Source organism: Gallus gallus, chromosome 11 (genome assembly GCF_016699485.2).
Source record: "Gallus gallus isolate bGalGal1 chromosome 11, bGalGal1.mat.broiler.GRCg7b, whole genome shotgun sequence".
NCBI classification, from domain to species: Eukaryota; Metazoa; Chordata; class Aves; order Galliformes; family Phasianidae; genus Gallus; species Gallus gallus.
In genome coordinates, this window is record NC_052542.1 from 395,936 (window position 1) to 416,444 (window position 20,509).

Consider the following 20,509-nt stretch of genomic DNA (forward strand, 5'->3'; position numbering starts at 1 on the left):
AAAAAAGGCAAACAGAGCCAACAGATTCCTTCTCCCGCTGCTGCTGGATGCCAGGCTGTGCTGTGTATGACAGTGCTTGCTAAGCAGCGGGCAGGCGCCCTGATGTACCCCACAGACACCCCGACAGCATCCTCCAGAAGCAAGGCAGAGGGCAACTGCTCAGCTTTTCAACCCGTTCAGAGGGTAAAGATTCTGCAAAAATAAAGAGAGTCGTCTTGGCACGGCACGGAGCGCTCGGTGCTGTGCGCAGCTGTGTGCCCCTCACAGCCCATAGGGCATGGAGGCAGCCTGCAGCTGTGCCCCTGCGCTCTGCAGCTGGTGCAGTGGGCTCCTGTGGGCTTTTTGATCTGGCTGACCGTGGTGCAGCTGTGGGCACGCTTCCTGGGTGCTTAGGGGAGCGCCGAGCCAGGAAAAGGGTATGTGTGAGCCTGTCCTGCGTATGCTTTTGTGTCTTGCTTAAATTTGATGCTCGTCTTTGGCTTCCAGGTTGTTGGCACCTGGCAGTCCTCTGCGTGTACGAAGGAAGCTTGAGATATCTTTGTTTCCTGTGAGCTCTGTGCTGTGGGTGACGGCGGTGGGAATGCTGTTGTTAAGTCACCTGCAGCTGTGGCTGCTGGGAGCTCCAGCCCTTCACAGCCATTCCCTGGTACTGAGTGTGTGCCCAGGATCATGGCATCCATACTGCCAGCTCTGTACAGGGGTTGTCCCACTCGCTGCACACGTGTATGTGTCTGTGTACAGCTCATTTGCCTGAGACCCAGTAAGCCCATCGTGGAAAGGCTAGTGTGTCTCCATGGGTGGCTGCTGTCAGAAAGGGCAAACAGGTGAGGGAGAAGGCGTAGTTACAAGGAGAGGGGTTGGAGGCGGTGCTGGAAAAGCCCCTTTCCCTTTGGTGGCTTTTGTCCCCCTGTGCCGAGTCCGCAAACTGGAACTTTCAGCCATGTCTGCAGTTTCACAAGTGCGTTCTGACTTGTTTGTTTTTCCTCTCTTCCCCGTTCTGTGCTCTGTGAGCCCTCCAGAGCCACCACTCAGGCCTGGGGCTGCAGCAGCATCCTTTTGGTGCCGAGCTCAAATTGCTGCTCTGGCAGCTGGAGAGCCATTTGGGGGAGATAGCCCTGTGGCTCTGCTGATTTTTCTGCTGTCTCTAAAAGCTTCAGAGCCCTTGTATGTTGGTGTGCTCTGGGTGGGGGCTGAAAGGCCTGCTGTGCTGCGTGCAGAAGGGATTGCACAGGGCGATCCGATAGGGTGATGATTGACCCTCGGGGCTGGAGCTTTTGCCTGCATCGCTGCCCTTCCACCACCGCTCCATTCCTGCTCCTGGGAGCTCTCTGTGCCTCTCACTTGTTCTGCATTTGTACTCACTGAATCGACTCTTCCCGGCCCACTTCCTTCTCTGGCAGGACTGAAATGAGCCCTTTTGCAAGAGAGCTGCGCTCGGCTCTGCTGCTCCCAATGCCAACTGCCCACACCGGGCTTGGCGCAGTCAGCAGCAGGAGCCCAGCCCTGCCTGGAGCCGGGACCTCCTGGAGCAGTACGGTGACTCCCACAGCTGTGTTTGACACGAGGAACCGATGAGCAGCAGAACAGCAGCTCCTGTGAGGAGGAGGGTGAGCCCCAGAGGGCTGTTCCAGGGATGTGCTCTGCGGGAGGAAAGGCGTTCTGCAGGGAGGAAAGCCCTGCCCTCAAAACCCCTGCTGATGTTGATAAACTTGAATCAAAAAGTGCTATCGTAGTTTCAGGGTGGGTTTATTTATGCTTTGTTTGTGCCTCTTGTAAAATGGATGAGCAGCTCGGGAGAGGAAAGTTTGAATTCTGGTGCCGAAGTTGTGAAACGCAAACAGCTCTCAGAATATTAACACAAGTGGGCTCCTTCATTTTCATCGCTCTTTTGGAAATGATTATTTGGTTTCCCAGCTGACGTCTGACAAAATAAGCAGTGCCGCTCCAAAGGCAATTTTCCTATTGAGCAATTGGCATGAGGCTTTATAGGCTGATTATTATGATCCTTTCAATACTTGCTAGGAACAAATGAGCTTCTGGAGCCTCCATTCAGACGTTTAAAGCCTCTGGTAAGGATGCTGCTGGTCTCGGGCTCTGTGTGCAGAGACCTGCCTGCTGCTTCACCGCGGTGCTGTGGTGATTGTGGGCTATTCAGGTTTGCAGGGCGATGAGTAGAGCTTTTTTGTTATTGGGTGGTGGGACAAATGACTCTTGTTTCTCATGGATCCATATCTTTTGTCTGCTAATCCTTCTCCCCTGCTGTGCTAAGGCTGGTTCTTTTCAGAGCACCTTCTGTGGCTCCAGCAGAGCAGCATGGATGCTCCTCATTCTGCAGGACACATGCACTGTCTGCTTTTCACCAACGGGAAATGAACGCTTTGAATTTAACTCGGATCTCACGTATCTTCCTGATTACTGCTTTTCTTGCTAACTGTGGAACCTGGTTTAAAAAATGTCCTCCTTTTGCTTGAATAGAAGTGCCAGGTCCCCAGCTCGGTGGAGGTGGCTGCTGCTGAAGAATGATAGATGTGTGCTCCACTTGCTGCAGAAGCAAGCCAGCAGTTGATTAGCCAGGCACACATCTATTTGTTCAACACAGGAAGCGATGGTTGCAATATTGAATCTAAAGGTTTATTTTAGCAAGCAACGCTACTTCTCCCAGCTGATGTTTGCTGCAGCTGAACTCCTTCCTTGCTTATACTCCCAGAATGTGACCCAGGATCTGCTCTCTGTCGCAGAGTGGGGTTTTCTTCTGCACTTACCTGTCTGCAGAGTGCAGCTTACCCCGTGCCATTTCCCTCCTGCACCCTGAGCCCACCCCCATCGCTACCTGTCCTCCCTGGTTGACTTTCAGCGGGTTGAAGCACCCCCGTGGTTGGGAGGCTGGGAATCCTGCTGCAGAGGGTGCCTGGCTGGGGCAGGGCAGGTGTGGGGTCCAGCAGGACCATTCTGCTGGCTGCAGGTCACCTTGTCCCTCTGCTCTGCCTGGTCAGGCACTGGGCAGCCACAGGCTGTACGTCCCCACTGTCTGTAGCCATCTGACTTCCAGCTTGGCTGAGAAAGAAAGCAATTTCTTGGGAAACTCTGCTAGGCAGTCACATTGTTCAGAGGGTACTGCTGCAGTTGAAGCAGTTAAACCCCGCCCAGTGTAGACATGGTTAAAGTGAGACATGTCTTTTAGCCTGGTTTCCTATGGAAACGAGCCTTATGCAATCCTGCTGTCTGTCAGCCTTCTCCCCCTCCCCCTGGCTGGCCAATCCCAACCGAATGCAACTGTTGGGTTCCTATGGGTTTCATGGACGTAGGTGCTAGCATAGAGCACAGGGGCTCGCCCAGAGCCTGTCTCACCAGGTTTGACTCATATTGGTCACTAGAGAATCCCAGCTCTTATGGAAGCTTTGACGTGCCTCTACCATGGGAGTGGAGTTGGAGTCTATGTCTTTCTGTAGTGCTGCCTCGCAAACACAGGCTGCTCAAACTCAGGTAATGGTACCTGGGCGGCTCCATGGGAGATACCTCTCCCAGGGTGTGATTGAGCCATGCAGGGCATGAACTGCATCAAACACGGCTGCTCATGTCGTAAAACAGCCTTAAATCAGCGCCGTTCAAATAGTCTGACTGCAAGGGCTGCTGTTTTAGGAGCTATTCCTGCTGGCAGAAGCAGATGGTTGGAGGCCATAAGAGCTTCAGTTAGTTCACATTTAATCCGTGCGTGTTTGGAGTCAACACCCTTGGAGAGGCGGATCGGGTGACTCCAAGAGACAGTTGTAGCGACCCAGGCTTAATCCTGGTGCTTGGAGGATGTGTTGCTGAGGGCCTGGGTTTCTGGCAGCGCTGCAGGGTGGGGATGGGATGGCAGCAGCAGTGTGCTGGAGTGGTCTGCACCAAGGTCTTTGTGTTGCCGGGTCAGATAGTATAAGAGCCCAGGCTTGGAATCGGTGACTGTGGGAAAATGGAGCTCCAGTAGAGCGCCTGGGTGGCAGATGGTGTTTGTGGTTATGGCTGCAGTGATGTGGGTAGGGGATGGCATGTTGTTGGGTAGGCTTGTGGGGAGAAAGCTGTGCTGGGGAGGCAGCAATCGCCACTGCTTTCTCCTGCAAATCCAAAATGGGGAATCCTCTGCTCCCTTGCATTGTCTCCAAGGGAAACTTTGAGGCAGTAACTTCTTCTCTGAGGCAACACTTCTTCACCCCATGGCATCTGTCCCTCCTGCATCCCTATTTCTGTAGTGGTAGAAAGCTGATGGCCCCGCGGGAAGCAGAGCTCACAGCTGGATAAGGCAGTCCAGCCATGTGCAGGCAGCCCACACCAAGCCCTGTGCTGCTGCAGTCCTCCAGCCCTGAAAAAGGTGGAAGCACACAGAAGTGGTGGGCTGGAGAGCAGACATCTTCTTCCCCGAGGGGAGTAGTGGTTGCTATGGAAGGAGGAATGGAAATCTCTGAGGGATGTTGTCCCTATGTAGCTGATGCAAAAGGCCCTTGAAATAGCTGCGGTGCAATGGAGAAGGCCTTTCAAAGCAGGCAATGGGTTCCCTTGGCTGATGGCACAGCAGAGCGGCTCTGGGGGATGCGTGCAGGAGTGTGCTGGCAGCCAGGCTGCTCCCTCTTTGAAGGTCCTTGGAAAACAGCTTGTGTGTGCATCTGTCTTTGCTGGACGAGCAAATAACTGAATTATGGCCTTTAATTCCACCTTGGCCTTCTGGTAAGATCAGTGGATGTGGGCGATGTAAGGGTGGTGTCTGTCGCCGCAGTGACGTCGATGAAATTAGTCTGTAATGAAGCATCTTCGGCTCAGGTTCAGAGACAAAGCCCTCACTCCTGCTGCCTTCCAGCCCTGCTCAGGCTGCCTTCCCGTGTCTGTCTGGCCTTGGGCTGGCTGTGGCTGTCTCAGGATTGCCCCGCGCTGTTTCCTTGCCCCCTCCCCAGCAGAACCTGCTGTGCATTGCTCCGGTGCTGGCAGCTGCGTGGCCTTGCTGCCATTTTCCACAGTGGCTTTACGAGGTGCTGACACTCCCTGTACATAGCATAGGTGTTATTTTTGGCATTTTGCTTCGGACTGAGATTCTCATCTTTTGGCTGGGAGGCCTGGCTCCTGCCTTTCAACTTGGAGGAGGAGAGGAGAATTTGAATCTGAAGGCTGCAGCTACCTGGAGAGCCTTGACAGACAGCATATTTTGCCACTTACATAAATGCCATATTTTCTGACTGTATAAAAGGCTTTGGTTCCTTCTCCCATGTACGTTCCTTTGAGTGGTCTGAAACCAAGGGTTGTCTGAAGTGGGCGTGAGCTGCCACGTCACTCTGCAGCCATCACCGGAGCGTGGGAGGCTGCAGCAGAGGGGAGGCTGCTGAGTTCTCAGGGCTCCTCATGCCTTGCACGGAAGGTCACTGAGGAGGTGCTGACATCTCGTCACCTGGGTCGGGTGCCCCTGGCCTCTCCTTACTGCCTTCCTTGCTGAGCGGCCGCCGTGCTGGATGGTGAATGCTTCAGAAAGCCAAATGACTGGGATAGAGAGTTTCCATGAGCACATCTCCCAGTGCAAGAAGTTCAGTCATCCTTCTGAGATGTCTCTGTAGCTTTCTGTTAGGGAAGCAGAGGTGCAGGAGGAGCTTTGCAGGGAAGGAGGACTGCTGGAGCCAGCAGCGGTGTGCAGCCAGCGATGCCCATCCTGGTCTCTGGCCAAGGCTTAAATAAAGTCTCGCTTTGGAGCTGCTGCGAGCTGCCTTTCCTTTCAAGCAGGCACAGAGCTCGAGTTGTCTTGGGAGCGGATGAGTTACAGAAGTGGTCGTTCCTTTGCCTTGAAACGAACCGCTGGATCAGCAGAGTGTGAAAGCTCTCCCAGCCCTGGGAGCAGCTGTTCTTTGTCACTCTGTGCAGCGTGATGTCCAGAGAAAAGCTTACTTTGCAAAGGGAATTCCTGGGGCTGCATGGGCTTGAGTAGGAGTCAAAAACTGTTTAAAACGTCTGTATGGTTTGAGAATAATCACAATACACAGATGCAATGGCATGCCGTGCAGCTGGGTCCCTGCTCTTGGGGTGGCTGTGAAACATTCTTGCACAGAGTGAGGCCCAGCAGTATCTGAGCTTACTGGAAAGTGTGGTGTTAGAAAGCCTCGTGTTGTTGCCTCAGTGCATTAAAGTACTTCAAAGAAATGCACTTAGCAGTAAGAATTAAAAACATAAATGTTTTGTGCTAAAGCTGAGGTATGAGGTGTGCCCATGTACGTGTGCTGTCTCTGAATGCGTAGCACACAACGGCCACGTGCAGTCCACAGTGCTTTGGACCACAGTTACTGGAGTCACAGTGATGTTTGTCTTGAGTGGTTTGACTTCCCCTGATGGGTGGGAAACTTTCACTTAAAAAAGGGGAATCCTCACTCGTTCAAGGTGTCTGTCTTCCTTTTGTAGTTAGAAATGTTCCATAGGGAGAGCAGGAGAAGGAGGAGAAGTCGTGGGGTGCAGTCAGAACATTGCAGAACAAGTCAGTGTTAATGTCTGAAAGGACTCTCACTTCTAATTGCTTTTGTCTATTTAAGCCAGTGAAGAAAAAGAAGATAAAACGTGAGGTTAAGATTCTGGAGAATCTGCGTGGTGGCACCAACATCATTAATCTCATTGACACTGTCAAGGATCCAGTGGTAGGTGCCTGTGGTGTGGGGTGGGTGGTGGGCTTGCCTTCCTTTTGGTTGTGGGCAGGGTTTCTGTTTCTCTCCGTGGTCCCCAGGCTGTTCTACACACCTGTGAATTTCCCTTGGCTGACCAGGGAGAATTTTTTTACCCTCCAAATTTTCTGTAAGAAAGCAGAAACCACAGCCTTCCTGCTTCTGTCTGGCACCTGGAACATAAACGTTTTGCTGGGCAATTAGAAATTCAGCACTTCTCATCCTGCTTGCTGTCCTGTCTAGTGACCAGAGGTCACATCCTCTGTCTGCACTGCCACAGTGACCCCACTTGCAGGAAGTTTTCTCTGAGCAGCAGCTGGCGGAAGGCTGTGATTCCCACCTTGCTTGCAGCCATGGAGAGGAAATGATGCTACTGTCGTGTTTGTTGGCAGCCCTGGCTGACCATCTTCCTGCTGCTGGCTGTGAGACTTTAGCCCCCACTGACACCTTTTGCCTTGTCTGGTGCATTCTCTGACTGGGGGTGTTGGGGCAATGCTGTGTTTTAAACCATGACATGCTCTCTCTCTCTCTTGCAGTCAAAGACCCCTGCTCTGGTGTTTGAGTACATCAATAACACAGATTTTAAGGTGAGTCTGGGTGTGGTGGAGGGAAGCCTCCCATTTCTGTTGAAGTTGCTCAGTTCTTGGGTTGTCAGATACTCTTCGAGAGCTGTGAGGGGAGTTTGGGTCTGTTCCCTGTGTCAGCTTCACCTTCTTTCCTTCACATAAATGAGAAACTCGTGAAGTTCCTAAATGGGCTGCATATGAGAAACAGTAAAGGGCTTGTGTGCTGAATCTCCTCCTGGCTTTGAGGGGTAAGTTCAACAGGTTAGAACTTCTAACTCTCCTCTCAATTTACTAATCACTGCTGTGCTCTATATTGAGCCCAGATGAATGCCCGTACTGCGATGCTCTATTTACAGCAGTGCAGTTGGTGGAGCAGAATACAACAGCTTGTGCTAGAATCCTTCAGACCCGAGGACCGTGAGGTGGCCAAGGCTGGAGCAGGTCTCCTGCTGCAGTGAACCTGGTAGCAAGGGGCTGAGCAGTCCTGGCAGCTCTCTGCTCGCCCAAGGCTGCAGCACATCCTGGTTTTTAGGAGCCTCCAAGTGGAATTACTCCTTTCCAAAGCTGAGAGTCCTTCTGTTTGAGCGCAGCTACAACTGCACAGGCTGCTGAGATGCTTCTGGCTGGCAGAGTCAAGATGATACACAAAAGAAATATACCATTAGCAAGCACACCTATTTTAACGATATCTTCGAATCTTGTGAATCTTTAAATTATTGTCAGTGGTGGAAAACTAACTGAGCAGTTACCAGTAGAAAGCTAGGCATCGCCTCTTCCTCCAGTGCTCAGAGATCTCCTCTGTTTCATATTATAGGACAGTGCTTTTTTGCTCATGTCTGTGCTGGAGTGTTACGTAGACCTGCACGTTCTGGAGTGCAGCTTCACCAGATGCAGCAAACACCTGGAAAGGGACTCTGGGTTGGTGCTGGTGGGAGGGACAGACCTTGTGACTTTGCCTATGGGCTGTCTGCACTGCAGGCCTGCGTGCTGTGAGGCAGCACGTGTTGTTTTCATTTCCCTGGAGTTTGTCAGACAGGGTGAGTCTCACTGTGCATCGTGAGAGCTGCAGCCATTCCGGCGGTGTTCTTAGTGCTCCTTAATCTCATGCAGAGTCTTGTTAGATAGGCTAGAATAGCAGTCACTTGCAAGAACATCTGCCCTGACAGCTCTGGGCAGGGAGATGAGTGTTGCCTCCAAGTTAGCAGCCAGGGGAGGAGTTCTTTGTGCTGACCTTCAGGGCTAATTAAAGCAGGCTTGGTCTGTCTGGGCTTTGTTGGCATCAGCTGGCCTGCTGCAGCACTGTGTATGTTGGGAATGTTCCCCTTTCCTTCTCCTGGTGACCCAGGGACTCTTAATAAGGCGGACTGAGGAAGTTTTTACCTTGGTATGTTGTTCTTTCTTAAGCTTTTTAGTATATGACTTGAGATTAAACAGATCATAAAGGCAGCAGCACGTCTTGCTGGAGGTCGCTTTTTGTATCCTAATCTAAATACCATTACACCATTCTGTAGTGTCCTCAGAGGAAAACTTTGTTGTTAAAATACCATTCAATAACTGAAATATATTCGTGAGATGGAGCATTAAATAATGACTTGAGATTGTGGCCATCAGGGGCTGACTGAGAAATGCCAGGCTTGGAGTGTGTGCTGAGAGCTGTGCGGAAGGTTCTTCTACAGCTGCAACATTGGTCTGGCCGTGGCAGAAGTAGCAGTACTCAGCTCGGGCTGTTGCATTAGAAACAAGTGGATGATTTTGCAGCAGATCATTTCTAGGCTTCTAAGAAAGATCCTGACTCTTCAGGGATGTCTGTGCAAGCCCAAGGCTGGAAGTATTGATGCTTTTGTCTTACATGATCGGTGTAGAGCAGGAATAACTTGTCTTGGGAATGCAGGCATGTCCCCCAGGGCACGCAGGATGGCTGCTCATGTTCAGGGCTTATTTGTAACCCAAACTTCACCAGCTTGGTGTGGGACATGCGGGTTGTTGAAGCCATACTTGTGTGAGCTGCTCCGTTTGGGTGGGCTCTTCACGTTGCAGCTGACTGACGTACTGCAAAGCTGCAGCTGCATGGGGGCTGGGGACACCTTCTGCACAGAGATTCCAAGGCTGTCTTCCTTTACTCTAAAGTGCCAAGCAGGAAGCACAGAGAGTAGATGAGAACCCTTGTGTTAGAGGTCTGTACGTGAAGCAGATGGAGAGCATGCAGAGTCATCATCCTTCTGTTGTCCCTTCTGCCCCAGCATCCCAGTCTCCTTGGAGCTGAGCGCCCCACAAGCTGATCCTGGTGGGAGGGACCTCTTCTCATTTTGGGCTAGGTGCTTCTGATCTGCCTGTCTCTGTGCTGACTTCTAGAGTCAGCAGTACTGGTGAGAGCTGTACTCAGCAATCACTGCCAGTTCTGTGGGTCTGAGCCATGGCTACAGACAATTCCAAGTCATCAGTGCAAGCTGTATCCCAGCAGGTTTGGCTATTTTGACATGCTGGTGTAAGACAGGATGCTTACATGATACTTCTGTAGATCTGACTGTGTTGTCTGAAATTACCTGGCGGGGTCCATCCTAAACCTGCCTGTTCTGCAATCATGGGAGTAATATTTGGAGCTAGAATAAATGTATATTCTCCTGTGTGAGAAAGGCAGCTAGTTGTGTGTGGCTTCTCTGCAGACCTGTTGTGTTACTTGTCATCTGGGAGTGCTCCAGCTACCCACGTTTATTTGCCTTAAAACACAGCTGTGTTGCAGCATGCAGAGCCGTGCAGCCAGGTCAGTAACCACCAGTGAAATGAGAGGTCTTTTCCTAATTGGTTTCAAACCTGAAATGAGACATCTGTCCTTCAACCACCATAAGCTGTCACTTGCAAAGAGGGATGCTGTCTACAGCAGCCTTCCCCAGGTGCGTTATGCTGCCAAGTGAAGCTGAACAGGGTGGTGACTCCCAGAAAGACATGTTTTTTGGGTGTCTCCATCCCCATAGGACTTGTTGTCTTCTGTAATGGCTTGCTTGGACTCCTGGAAGGACTCAGCTCTCCTCTGCTGGCAGGTCTTGGCCCTGGGTGGTGCCTCACAGGGCCACGTGCAGCCGAGTCAGGGAATGGTGCCCTGCTGTACTTCGTGGTGATGTTGGTTCTGCTCCTTGCTTGTCTGCTTCATTGGGTTGCTCCCAGGTGTTAGGATCATCCCAGCTCATGAAAATAAAACACAGCTTGCATCCTGGAGGCCATTTAAGCTCAGTGTGTATAAGTGGCACTTTCTGCTGCCAAGAGCTGTACTGAGGATGCTGGGTTTGTTTGGATCTGGCCCTAAGCATGACAGGATCATGAGGATCTCGCCTTGCGCCTGGAGAGGATCCAGGGCCAGAACAGCTCTCTTGGAATGTGAATTTCAATCCCTTGCTGTGGGATTTCTCCCGGAGCTGCCAGGTGATGCCCTTGATGAGCAGTCAACTCTGATGCTGATTCAGGCGGTGATTTCACTCAACTGTGAGATGATCCTTGTTTGTTAGAAAGGACAGAGGGGCCCCGTCCTACTGCTGTCCCATGGATGTCCTTCCTGGCCCAGCTCCCCTCTCAGTGCCCCGATGTCTCCTTGCTTTCACCAGACAAGAGCACAGCCTGACGGGGCCAGGTTGGCACAGCTGCCGAGGTTGGATACAGAGCAAAAGGCAAATCCAGGGATCAGTTGTGACCTGGTGTGGGAGCAGCAGGAAGATGTGGCTGTTAGTGGCTGCGTTGGTGGCCCATTGGAGATTGAGGCGCACCCTGGATCTCTGTTATTTCTGCCTCACTGTCTCCTTCTCAAACAGACAACTTGGCAGCCTCCTGCTGGAAAGAAATTATGACAGGTCTGAATGATCCCAGTGGCTTTTCATGGGAGCTCTTGCCTCCTTTCTGCATTTCCTACCATGTAACCCTGGCAGATCTGAGCCCAGGATGGCCCCTGGGAGTGGCAGTGTTGACTGTGACGTGGAAAGGGTTGCTGATGGGAGGCAGGTGGGGTGCAGGAAATGACACTAATCCAAGTCTGGAGTATTTAATTTTATTTCTCTTCTTTTTCTCCCTCTCCACATCTATTTCAGCAACTGTACCAGATCCTGACAGACTTTGATATTCGGTTTTATATGTATGAGCTGCTGAAGGTGAGTGGCATTGCATATGACAGCTGGTGCAGAAGCCAGGAGCGAGAAAGGCAGTAGCCGACTTACTGGCACAGCACTATTAAGCACTTATCTCTCTTGTATCCAGTGCACAGTCACAGAAGCCATATCTTATATCCAGAGAAGGTTTGGGAAGTGATCTGATTGCCTGGCTTATTGCTGTCAGGCTTTAGAGCCAAACTGGGGAAGTGTCTGATTCTCTGGGGTCTGTTCTTTCCCTGTGAAGGGTTTGTGGCTGCTGGTGGCCAGGTGGGACTGGGCTTTCCCTTCCTGTGTCCCTCGCACTGAGCGGGCTGCAGTGAGGACAGCCTGCTCCCTCCCAGTCAGAGGCAGTACAAGCACTGAGAGGGAAGTACTCTGTCCAACCTGTAGAGGATCTCCAGTGCTGCAGATCCCAGGGCTCTAACTGCCCTGGTTGTGGTTGGTTGTGAGGCCATGTCACATTGCAGGGATGTTCCCTGTGGCCTTGCTGAGATTGAAGCTGTTGCTTCCTGTGCTTCCTGCTGTGGCAGGGACACAAGGACGGCGTTACTCCCTGGCAGTATGTCTTGCATATTGAGTGACTGCATATTGAGAGGCTGTGCCCTCTTCCCGTGGCACTGGAGGTTTCAGTGCACCTGATAGGCATTGATGGATGGGTCTCCCTTCCCCGTGTGGTTGAGAAAACATTCTCAACTCCTTGCTTGAGGGAACAGCTGCATGGGAGGAGTGAGTGGTGCAAGGTCATGGAGCTGAAGAGCTTTTATGCTCTCCTGCCTTCAGACTTTAAGAGCAGTGTCACTTTTCTTTGTGTGCCATCACCTGCCTTATTGTGAGCTCTGGCTTAAATGAGCAGGGCAGAGGTGACTATCTAGCTTAAGTGTTTTTTGGGGCACCAATGGAAAGCTTTACTGGAAGGCTATAAAACTGTATGCACATAAGAATTGTTCCCTTCTGGGAGAAGAGCTCCTTTGTTGTGCCCTAGGAAGCACAGGGCTGCCCAGGTTGGAGCACTGGGCCTGCTTCCAGGTGAGACACCACTCTGAATTGTGTTTTCCCGAGACCATGCGGGCAACATGGGTCCAGGACTGCTGAAGGACAGGAGATCAATACTGTCTCATTGCCAGCTTGCCATGTGCAGCGTCAGAACTGAAAATGTCAGCTCCTTCTTCCTCATGGACTGGACAATTTTACTCCTTGACAAGAGCTGTCTTTTAAATTGTTATTGCTGTGCTGTGGCTGTATGGCCATATCTAATCTCTGTGTATGTCTACCAGGCCCTGGATTACTGTCACAGCATGGGGATCATGCACAGGGATGTCAAACCCCACAACGTCATGATAGACCACCAGCAGAAAAAGGTATGATGGCACCAGGGCTTACAAGCAGGGTTTTTCCAGTGGAGCTTGAAACTCTGCTGCCTCTGTACCCATAGCCAGGCCAGGTGTGCTTACCCCTTCAGTCTTTCTTTATCTGCTCCCTTCCATTTGCATCCATGTCAGGAGGTGGCCAGAGTCCCACTGGGGAGCACTACAGTTGGAGGCCATGGCTTGGAGGTTGCTCTCCTCCCCAGCCAGCCATGCTACATGTCTTTGCTGACGGGAACAGATCTGGGCTGCTAATCTTTGCCTGGGGAGGTATGGTGGTGGGGTGCAGAGACTGTAGATGAGAGAATAGTGGCCTTGTATGAAGCACATGTGGATAACTTTACCTAGGAAACATGAGCTCCTTCTGCAGTGCAGCTTTCCCCACCCTTACTTCTGGGACCTGCTTGTTAGATAAAAGGAAATGTTTGTGCCAGGCTCACTGCCATGGGAGTGGGCAGCACAGGGAGCTCCCCTCCCCGCTGTGGTACCTGTACCTCTCTGGGTGTTGTATGTACCTCTGGAGGGACTTGGGATTTCCTGCGGCAAATGAGTTGCTGGTCCACAGGTCCTGCTGTGTGAATCAGCAGTGGTTACCAGCTGAGGGTTTATAAGGAGGGGGAATCTCTTACTAGATCTGTTGTCCTTCAGTAATGCAACTGGTCCTCTATCCCTGTGGCCACGGAGGAGACAGTCTGCCTTGCAAGATGTGGTGTGCCATCTCCTGTCTACTTTCCTGCTGCCAGCCCCCAGTTAAAATCAACACTGCCTTTGGCCCGGTCTCTTTTAACAGTGGGACAAAACAGCTTGGCCTTTGCCTGTTCCCTAGTATGCAGCATCCTGCCTGCTGTGGCTTGTGGCACTGGGAAGGAGCCAGTCACCCAGCAGTGGTGGTGGTGTTTGGACTTGGGAGGCAGAGGAGCTCTATAAGCTGGGGTCTGCCCTGCCAGCACTGCGTGGTGACAAGGGGAAGGGAAGAGCACTGCTGAGAGCATCTCCTGTCCTCAGAGTGCCTCCCTGCTACCGCCCTGGCCTCCATGCTTGCAGCATGGGATTGAGAGGCTTTGGCAGACACAGCTTTGCCTAACTTGCTCATACTGAGGCTCCTGACTCTGTGTCTCTTTATCACATGTTCAGCTGCGGCTCATAGACTGGGGTCTGGCAGAATTCTACCATCCAGCTCAGGAATACAATGTCCGTGTGGCCTCTAGGTACTTCAAAGGACCGGAGCTCCTTGTGGACTACCAAGTAAGAGTCTGCCTCCTCCTTGCAAGCCAGTGATACTGCTTGTGCTTGCACTTTGGCCACCGTTGGGTTGTCTGGTTTTGCCTGTCAGGGCATTGCCTGGGTTGGAAAGAGGCTTGCTGTGAAGTGAAAAGCCTGAGGTTGTCTGCTGTTGTTGGGGAGCCAGGCCATGGTGAGCATGCCTTTCTCTTGTGATGGCTTCTCCTTTTTCCCCTCAGATGTATGACTACAGCTTAGACATGTGGAGTTTAGGCTGTATGCTGGCAAGCATGATCTTCCGAAAGGAGCCTTTCTTCCACGGACAGGACAATTATGATCAGGTAAGGATTTTGGTACCTGGTTTATCTAATGAGACATCTGTCATCTTCATATATATAACGGGGAGATTCTGGGGATGGGACCACCAGACTGGGAAGATGTTGCTGCATGCCTACTTGAGCCATCTGGGCTTATGCAGCACTGCCTTATGTAGGACGTAGTTTTCTGTGCATGTTGCAAAAGCGGTGTTCAAGGAAGACATTCTTTCTTTCTGGGAGGTTTCCCAAAGAAGAGCTGTTATAATTTGGGCAGCTCCATCTCTGCAAGACAGTACCTAGTCCTGTTTGTAGACTTTGAACCAGAAAGAAGACACAAGTTTAATAGCATTTGCTCCAGCAGAATTTGTTCCTTTTTCAAGCTGTGATGGCTCGCTCTTTTGCTCTCTCTCAACGTACCTTTTGTTCCAGCTGGTTCGCATCGCAAAGGTCCTGGGCACAGATGAGCTGTATGGGTATCTCAAGAAGTACCACATAGAACTGGACCCACACTTCAATGATATCCTGGGCCAGTAAGTGGAGAAGTGAAATGCAGCCTTTTCTTTCCTTGTAACACAGAGGGAGATGAACTAAATTTCCATCCTCTGAAGGACTCTTATCCAAGGCCTGCTTTGATCTTCTGGATCACAGCGCTGCTTGCAGGCCTCCTAGCAGGTCACTGAAATGCAGGCTCTTTCCTTTTGCCTCTTCCATGACCCACGAGCCTTCCCCTGCTTCTTCCCTTTCTTGCTGGTTAACATCCTAGAAATGGAGATGTAAACACTGGAATTGAGTGTGGGTTGAGGGGCTTAAAATCTCAGATGATGTTTCCTAAAAGGACCAGAGGTAGACGGGATAGTGAGGACAGCCTGCATGAGGCTGGCTGGCAAGCCAGAGCACTTCTGGACTGAAGGGTCTGTGTTAGTGTCTAGTCCCTGTAGACAGAAGAAACAGTGCAGTACTGTGCCTTTCTCAGACGCTGGACGTCCACGCAATCATGTGCCTAAATAAGAGGGCTTTTCTCCCTTTGGCAAGTGCTTGCTGAGCAGAAGCTTCTGCAAGAAAGACATGGAGGCTGTCTCTGCCGTAGCAGTTTCTTCCCAGAAGTGGAGAGCAATTTCCCTGGGACCTCTCAGTTCTGCTGTGCTGATCAGAGCTGGGTAGTGACAACAGGTCCCTTTGCAGGCATTCCCGGAAGCGCTGGGAGAACTTCATCCACAGTGAGAACAGACACCTTGTCAGCCCTGAAGTCCTAGACCTCCTGGACAAGCTCCTGCGATATGACCATCAACAGAGGCTGACGGCCAAGGAGGCGATGGAGCACCCCTATTTCTGTGAGTCTCTGGAGCAGTGGGGCCAGCTGGGATGGAGGGAGGGTCCCGGGGGAAGTTTCGGCTCCCCATCCTGCAAAAGCCCTAGCAGGTCTGTGAGTTTTAGAGGCAGTTTCTCTGAAAGGGTTTGCCGGGGTGGAGCTTCCTATTCATTAAATGCTGTTTCCTCTTCCTCCCTGATCTGTCTCCTGCAGATCCAGTGGTGAAGGAGCAGTCCCAGCCCAGCTCAGAAAATGCTGTGCTCTCCAGTGGCCTGACAACAGCACGATGAAGACTGGAAAACGACGGGTAATTCAAGATGTTTACAAATAAAAGCAAAACCTTCGGTCACACAGTGAAGGGAAATGAACCAAGGACCCCCCCCTTCCCCTCCCCTTTATACTCGGCAGAAATCTAACCTTTGGGGGGGGGGGTCATAAACCTCAGTTCCTCTCTGGTGGTTGTGGTTAATGTAACTCTAACCCTGTGGTACCAAAGCCCTGGGCAAACGGTCTTGCAAGAGTTAAACATGTAGTGATATCCCCAGGGCTCAACACGACTGATTCTGGTTCACATCTCTATGGATCCTTCTCTTCCTTCTCTGTCCAGCCTTCCCCACTGTGCTGGTGGGGACAAATTGGCCGTTCCACCATCAGTCCTTAGCATGCCTCTTTCTAAACATGCCTTTCTGACTTGTAGTCTCTGGGTGAACCAAATTCAGGCTGGGGGTCAGCAGGTGCAACTCTGCTTTGAGCTCCACATCCTACTGCTCACTCTGGGCTTGAATTTGGCCCTTGAATCCCAGTTTTAATTGCAAATGCCAGGGCGTTGGGAGGGGAGGGGGGAGGTTCAACAAAACGCAGCCCACAAACCCAGCAGCACCTCAGGATTGGGCCGGAGCATTAAAAATAAGGCACTGATCTGAGTTGCTGGGGAGAGGTGAGACTCCCCCCTCCAGGTGTGTTTGACAAAGGCTCGCTCTGAAGAGAAACTCAATAGACCTGCTTTGGAAACTTGTGAATGTGAGGGCTGCTTTTGTGGCAGGAGAGGGGAGGTACTATCCAGACTTTCCCACCGAGCTCAGGAGAGTCAGAACTGCAAGACTTCTTGTGATAGGTGTGCAACCACGTACCTCATGACGTGGCTCCCATGAGAATTCGTGCCAGATGCAGACTTGTGTGCGGTTCAATCCAGCGCCGCAGGACAGAGGAGCGGAACGGGGGCCTGGGAGGAGAGCATGGGGTGGGGAAGGATCAGCAAACAGCGGTGTAGTCTGTCGGGGAGGGGGCTGTGCAACTACTGATCCGGGACTATGGGTTCCCACGTAGTGTTTTAACAAAGTCAGCCACTTGTTGAATTCTGGGGTGCCGATCCTGTTGTGGGGGGTGGGGGGGTTCGTCTCGCGGGTTCTTTCATCAGATCCCTTGATGGCTTTATAGCCCCACGATTCACAGTTGCCTCCTCTACTTGTTCTGTGTGTGATTTCATCAAGTGGTTCTGGTGATGCTCAAACCTACAAGCTGGAGATAGTGTTTTCCCACCAGCACCTAAACACAGAATTTCCTTCTGCGGCATTGTCGAAATAGTTAATTTTTTATAAGGTTGCAATGTTTCTATTTGAAACATCTGTTTACATTCCATATTCCAATAAAGTTCTATTGGCATCGATAGCAGGTCAATCCATTTGTATAATTCACTGAAACCAATAAATATCTATACGTCTGAATGTCTGCTGTCTCTAATCTGTGGGATAGCTGAAGAGAGCAAAGAGCTGAAGGGACTGCTTCCTCACGGAGGTCAAGTTGGCTTTTCCATCCCCTCGTCTGAATGTTTTGGGATCCCTTAGTCATTGGTTTCAGGTTTTCATGCCACCAGCCCTGGGAGTCTCAGTGCACTCCTGGGGCTGCAGAGGACGTGTGAGCTGTTGGTACAACGTGGGAGTTGGCTGTTGTGTGTTTCCAGCTCTCTGTCCTCCTGCCCTGCTCCGGGCTGCCTGGCCTGGGAGGTGTTGGGCTCTCATGCTTTGCTAACAACTGTAGGGTTGATTCGGGGATTTTGACGTTGATTTCAGAACTGTTTTAATAGAAAAACTGTTCAATTGCTCTCTTGGAGTCAGAGAAGGGTATTTCTTGTGGTTTGTCCAACTTGCAGTGGGGAAAACTTACCCGTTTTCTAGCTCTCGTGTTTACCAGTGCAGAAGATGCATGAGAGAGAAGACGGTTTGCTGGAGGAAGTTCTGTAGGTGAAAGACATTAATACAATACTTGACAGTGTCCAAACCTGTTGAGGTTCTGATTAAGGAAGTGGCAATTCTATCAGTCTGAACTATGGACAGAAATGCTTTCTGGGTACATCAAAGCAGAGGAAAAAAAGGTGCTCTTCCTAGCAGGTGGTCTGAAATGGGGGATGGCTTTCCCTGGTTCTAATGACCTGAGACACCACAGGAATCTGCTCTACATCTCCGTGCATCCCCATGCTGTTTCTAGGGCATGATTATCTGTGACAGGCTCATCTCAGAGGGCAGTGAGGCTGTGGTGCTTATGCTTGGTTGCTGCTCAGACCAATTCCTCTGCATTCATCAGCCCAGTGTTCTGGACATGGACGAGTGTCATCTTGCCTCTGGGGGCAGCCAGGAGCTGAAGAAGTCAGCCTTAGGAAGGGAGGAGGCTGGGGAGTGTGTCTCTTTGTAGGCTTTCATCTGGATTTGGCTACCATGACCATGCTGTGCAGCGGGCTGGTGGGAGTGGGCGGCACGGTATAGGGCCCAGCTGTTTCCTTACCACCAGAACTGGAGGAGAGCAATACACTGTGAGGGCAGCATCCTGAAGCGCTCACTTCCCTCCTCCTGTCTCTCCCCAGGTTCCGATGCTGCTGCTCCCAATTTTCCATAAGCAGAATGAGAATCATTGTCGGCACGCATAGAATGACAGCGGGCAGACTGTGAGGCACGGGCAGGGCTGAGTGCCTGGCTGGATAGCACTCACCTTCTAATGAACACAGCTCTTCTGTAAAAGGTTCTACCTTTGGTTCCCTGTTGATCTCTTCCTGACCCAGAAAACGTGGAAATGTGAAGGCTGTGCAAAGTTGTTGGTTAGTTGTTCCTTCCTCCGCTCTTCTGACTCTCCCAGCCTTTGACAGACCACGGTTAGCCAGCTTGCCCCTGCCAGAGCCTGGGAGTGGCAGGGGATGTAGCATCACAATGGACAGTTCTATGTTATAATTGAAATAATTCTATATTGTTGAATAAAAGTTTGGAAAGAAACATACAAGGAAGAATATTCAGTGAGGAGGGAGCTGCGGGCAGGACTGGCCATGCTGCAGGATGCCAGCAGTGAAAGCCTTTCCCTGTGGCCTGCCAGGATGGGCTTAATGAGGAGAGCAAGTGGAACTAGTTGTACAAAATCAGCATGAGCAAAGGAAAAGGAGCCGTTTGCCACCTTTAGGGACACCTCTCCTTAGACCCCCATGCTCTTCTAAAGGTGGCAGGCTGGGTGCTAATGCTGGTACCTGCTTTTTCCAACCCATGGGCCTTGCTCGTGGCTCTCAGCACTCCAGGAGCTCCCTTCTCTTTCTCTGCCCTCAGCTGAGACTCTCCTCCCCTCTGTGCTGTCACTGCAGGCAGCCTTCATTTCCAAGCCAGTGTTGAGGGCTGGATGTTGACTTGAACTCTGCAGTACTTGAAGCTCTTGTCTCAAGCCTTCTCACTGGGCTGTATGACCGCACACAGTCGTTTATCTTCATTTGCCCATCTCCTTCACAGCCCATGTGGTTTTTCCTCCATGGCCCACTTACAGAAGCTGCTCAGGCTGAGGGCACCTCTGAGACCAGGCTCTCTGAAAGACAGGCCAGTCTGCACTGCTGCTTTTGGGTTTGGGTCTGGGTGCTGGCATGGGACCACGAGGTGCTGCACTGACCTGACCCTTCTCTGCCAGAGACCCCCAGCACATGCTGGCACTGCCTCCTGCACACAACCTCATTTCTGCTTATCATCTGTCCAGCTCCCTCTGCCTCCTCGTCCTCCTGCAGCACTCAAAGTTCAGCCAGTGTGAGGGCCAAAGCCTTTGACAGTTTCCATCCAGTTTCCCTCAACATTCAAAACCACGTTCACACTTGGCCTTCCCGCGTGTTGTGGCTGTGCATTTCCTTCCCAATTCCCTTTTCGGTTTCCCCTTTACAGCAGCCTTTCACCCAGCCGTGCTTCCGTGGGAAAATCCAGGCTGCAGGAGATGGCTGGAGCCATCTGGACAAGGGCCAGGGTCCCACACTCCCTGCGGCAGCCATTGCTCTGCTCTCATTTTGCCGTGCATTTCAGTGTTTTTGGCTCACAGAGATACCGGCTGAACCCAATTCTGGTTTTCCAGCCCCAGCGCTGCCCCTCCCGCTGGGACGTGCAGCACAGATGAGATTCTGTACTCCGCAGTGATGAACTGCACTGAGATGATGTCGGTCTGTGTTATGGTTTCCCAGGCTGTGAACACGGAGCGTGTGCTCCAAGGCAAGCACAGACTTGCTGATGCTAAAGAGAGCTGCTATGTTTGGCTCCGCTAACTGCACCCAGCCGTGCGAGGCTTCAGAGCAGCATTTCAGGAGCTTCCTGAGGATCTCATTCCTCCGAAGGCATCGGATTGCTGGGAACTCAGAAGGCAGGAAATCCTTTAGTGACGGCTATTTTTGGAGCAGGCATCTCCGCTCACGTCTAGGACCGGGTTATTCCCACGTGACGGGCCTTCTCCTGTGTGCTCCCCGACATCCAGCTGCTCTGCACCTTGGGGATGAGGACTGGGGTCCTCGCCGTGCCCACGGCCCTCAGTGCCACATCCCCACGGATGTGGCTGCCCCACAGCTGGAAATTACTTTAAAATGCCGAGTGGAGACGGTGTGAACGCGCGCTGCTCACAGCCGCAGCCCGCCCCGCGCGAGGCCCGTGTGGCAGCGCCAG

The 20,509-nt window shown here is 51.7% G+C and overlaps 1 protein-coding gene and 1 long non-coding RNA gene across 4 annotated transcripts in view; one reads left to right on the forward strand and one right to left on the reverse strand.

The window, feature by feature from the left end:
- CSNK2A2 (casein kinase 2 alpha 2) overlaps positions 1–18,834 on the forward strand; it is a 22,381-nt gene extending 3,547 nt beyond the window's left edge. The window contains exons 3-12 of one of the 3 annotated variants that reach the window (XM_015292290.4): positions 6,537–6,638; positions 7,199–7,249; positions 11,302–11,361; positions 12,636–12,719; positions 13,860–13,970; positions 14,186–14,287; positions 14,693–14,793; positions 15,446–15,594; positions 15,786–15,879; positions 18,430–18,834. In XM_015292290.4, the coding sequence (XP_015147776.1) occupies positions 6,537–6,638; positions 7,199–7,249; positions 11,302–11,361; positions 12,636–12,719; positions 13,860–13,970; positions 14,186–14,287; positions 14,693–14,793; positions 15,446–15,594; positions 15,786–15,862 (837 nt within the window). In that variant the 3' untranslated portion in view covers positions 15,863–15,879; positions 18,430–18,834. Of the gene's footprint in view, positions 1–6,536; positions 6,639–7,198; positions 7,250–11,301; positions 11,362–12,635; positions 12,720–13,859; positions 13,971–14,185; positions 14,288–14,692; positions 14,794–15,445; positions 15,595–15,785; positions 17,297–18,429 lie in introns of those variants that run through there. The other 2 variants (NM_001012691.2, XM_015292291.4) reach the window with 2 other exon arrangements.
- Positions 17,200–20,481, reverse strand: LOC121106567. Its single transcript, XR_005839110.2, has 2 exons — positions 18,351–20,481; positions 17,200–17,806 (listed from the first exon to the last, which is right to left on the reverse strand). It is a non-coding gene; the product is annotated as an uncharacterized LOC121106567 (long non-coding RNA).
- Positions 20,482–20,509: the final 28 nt, after the last annotated feature.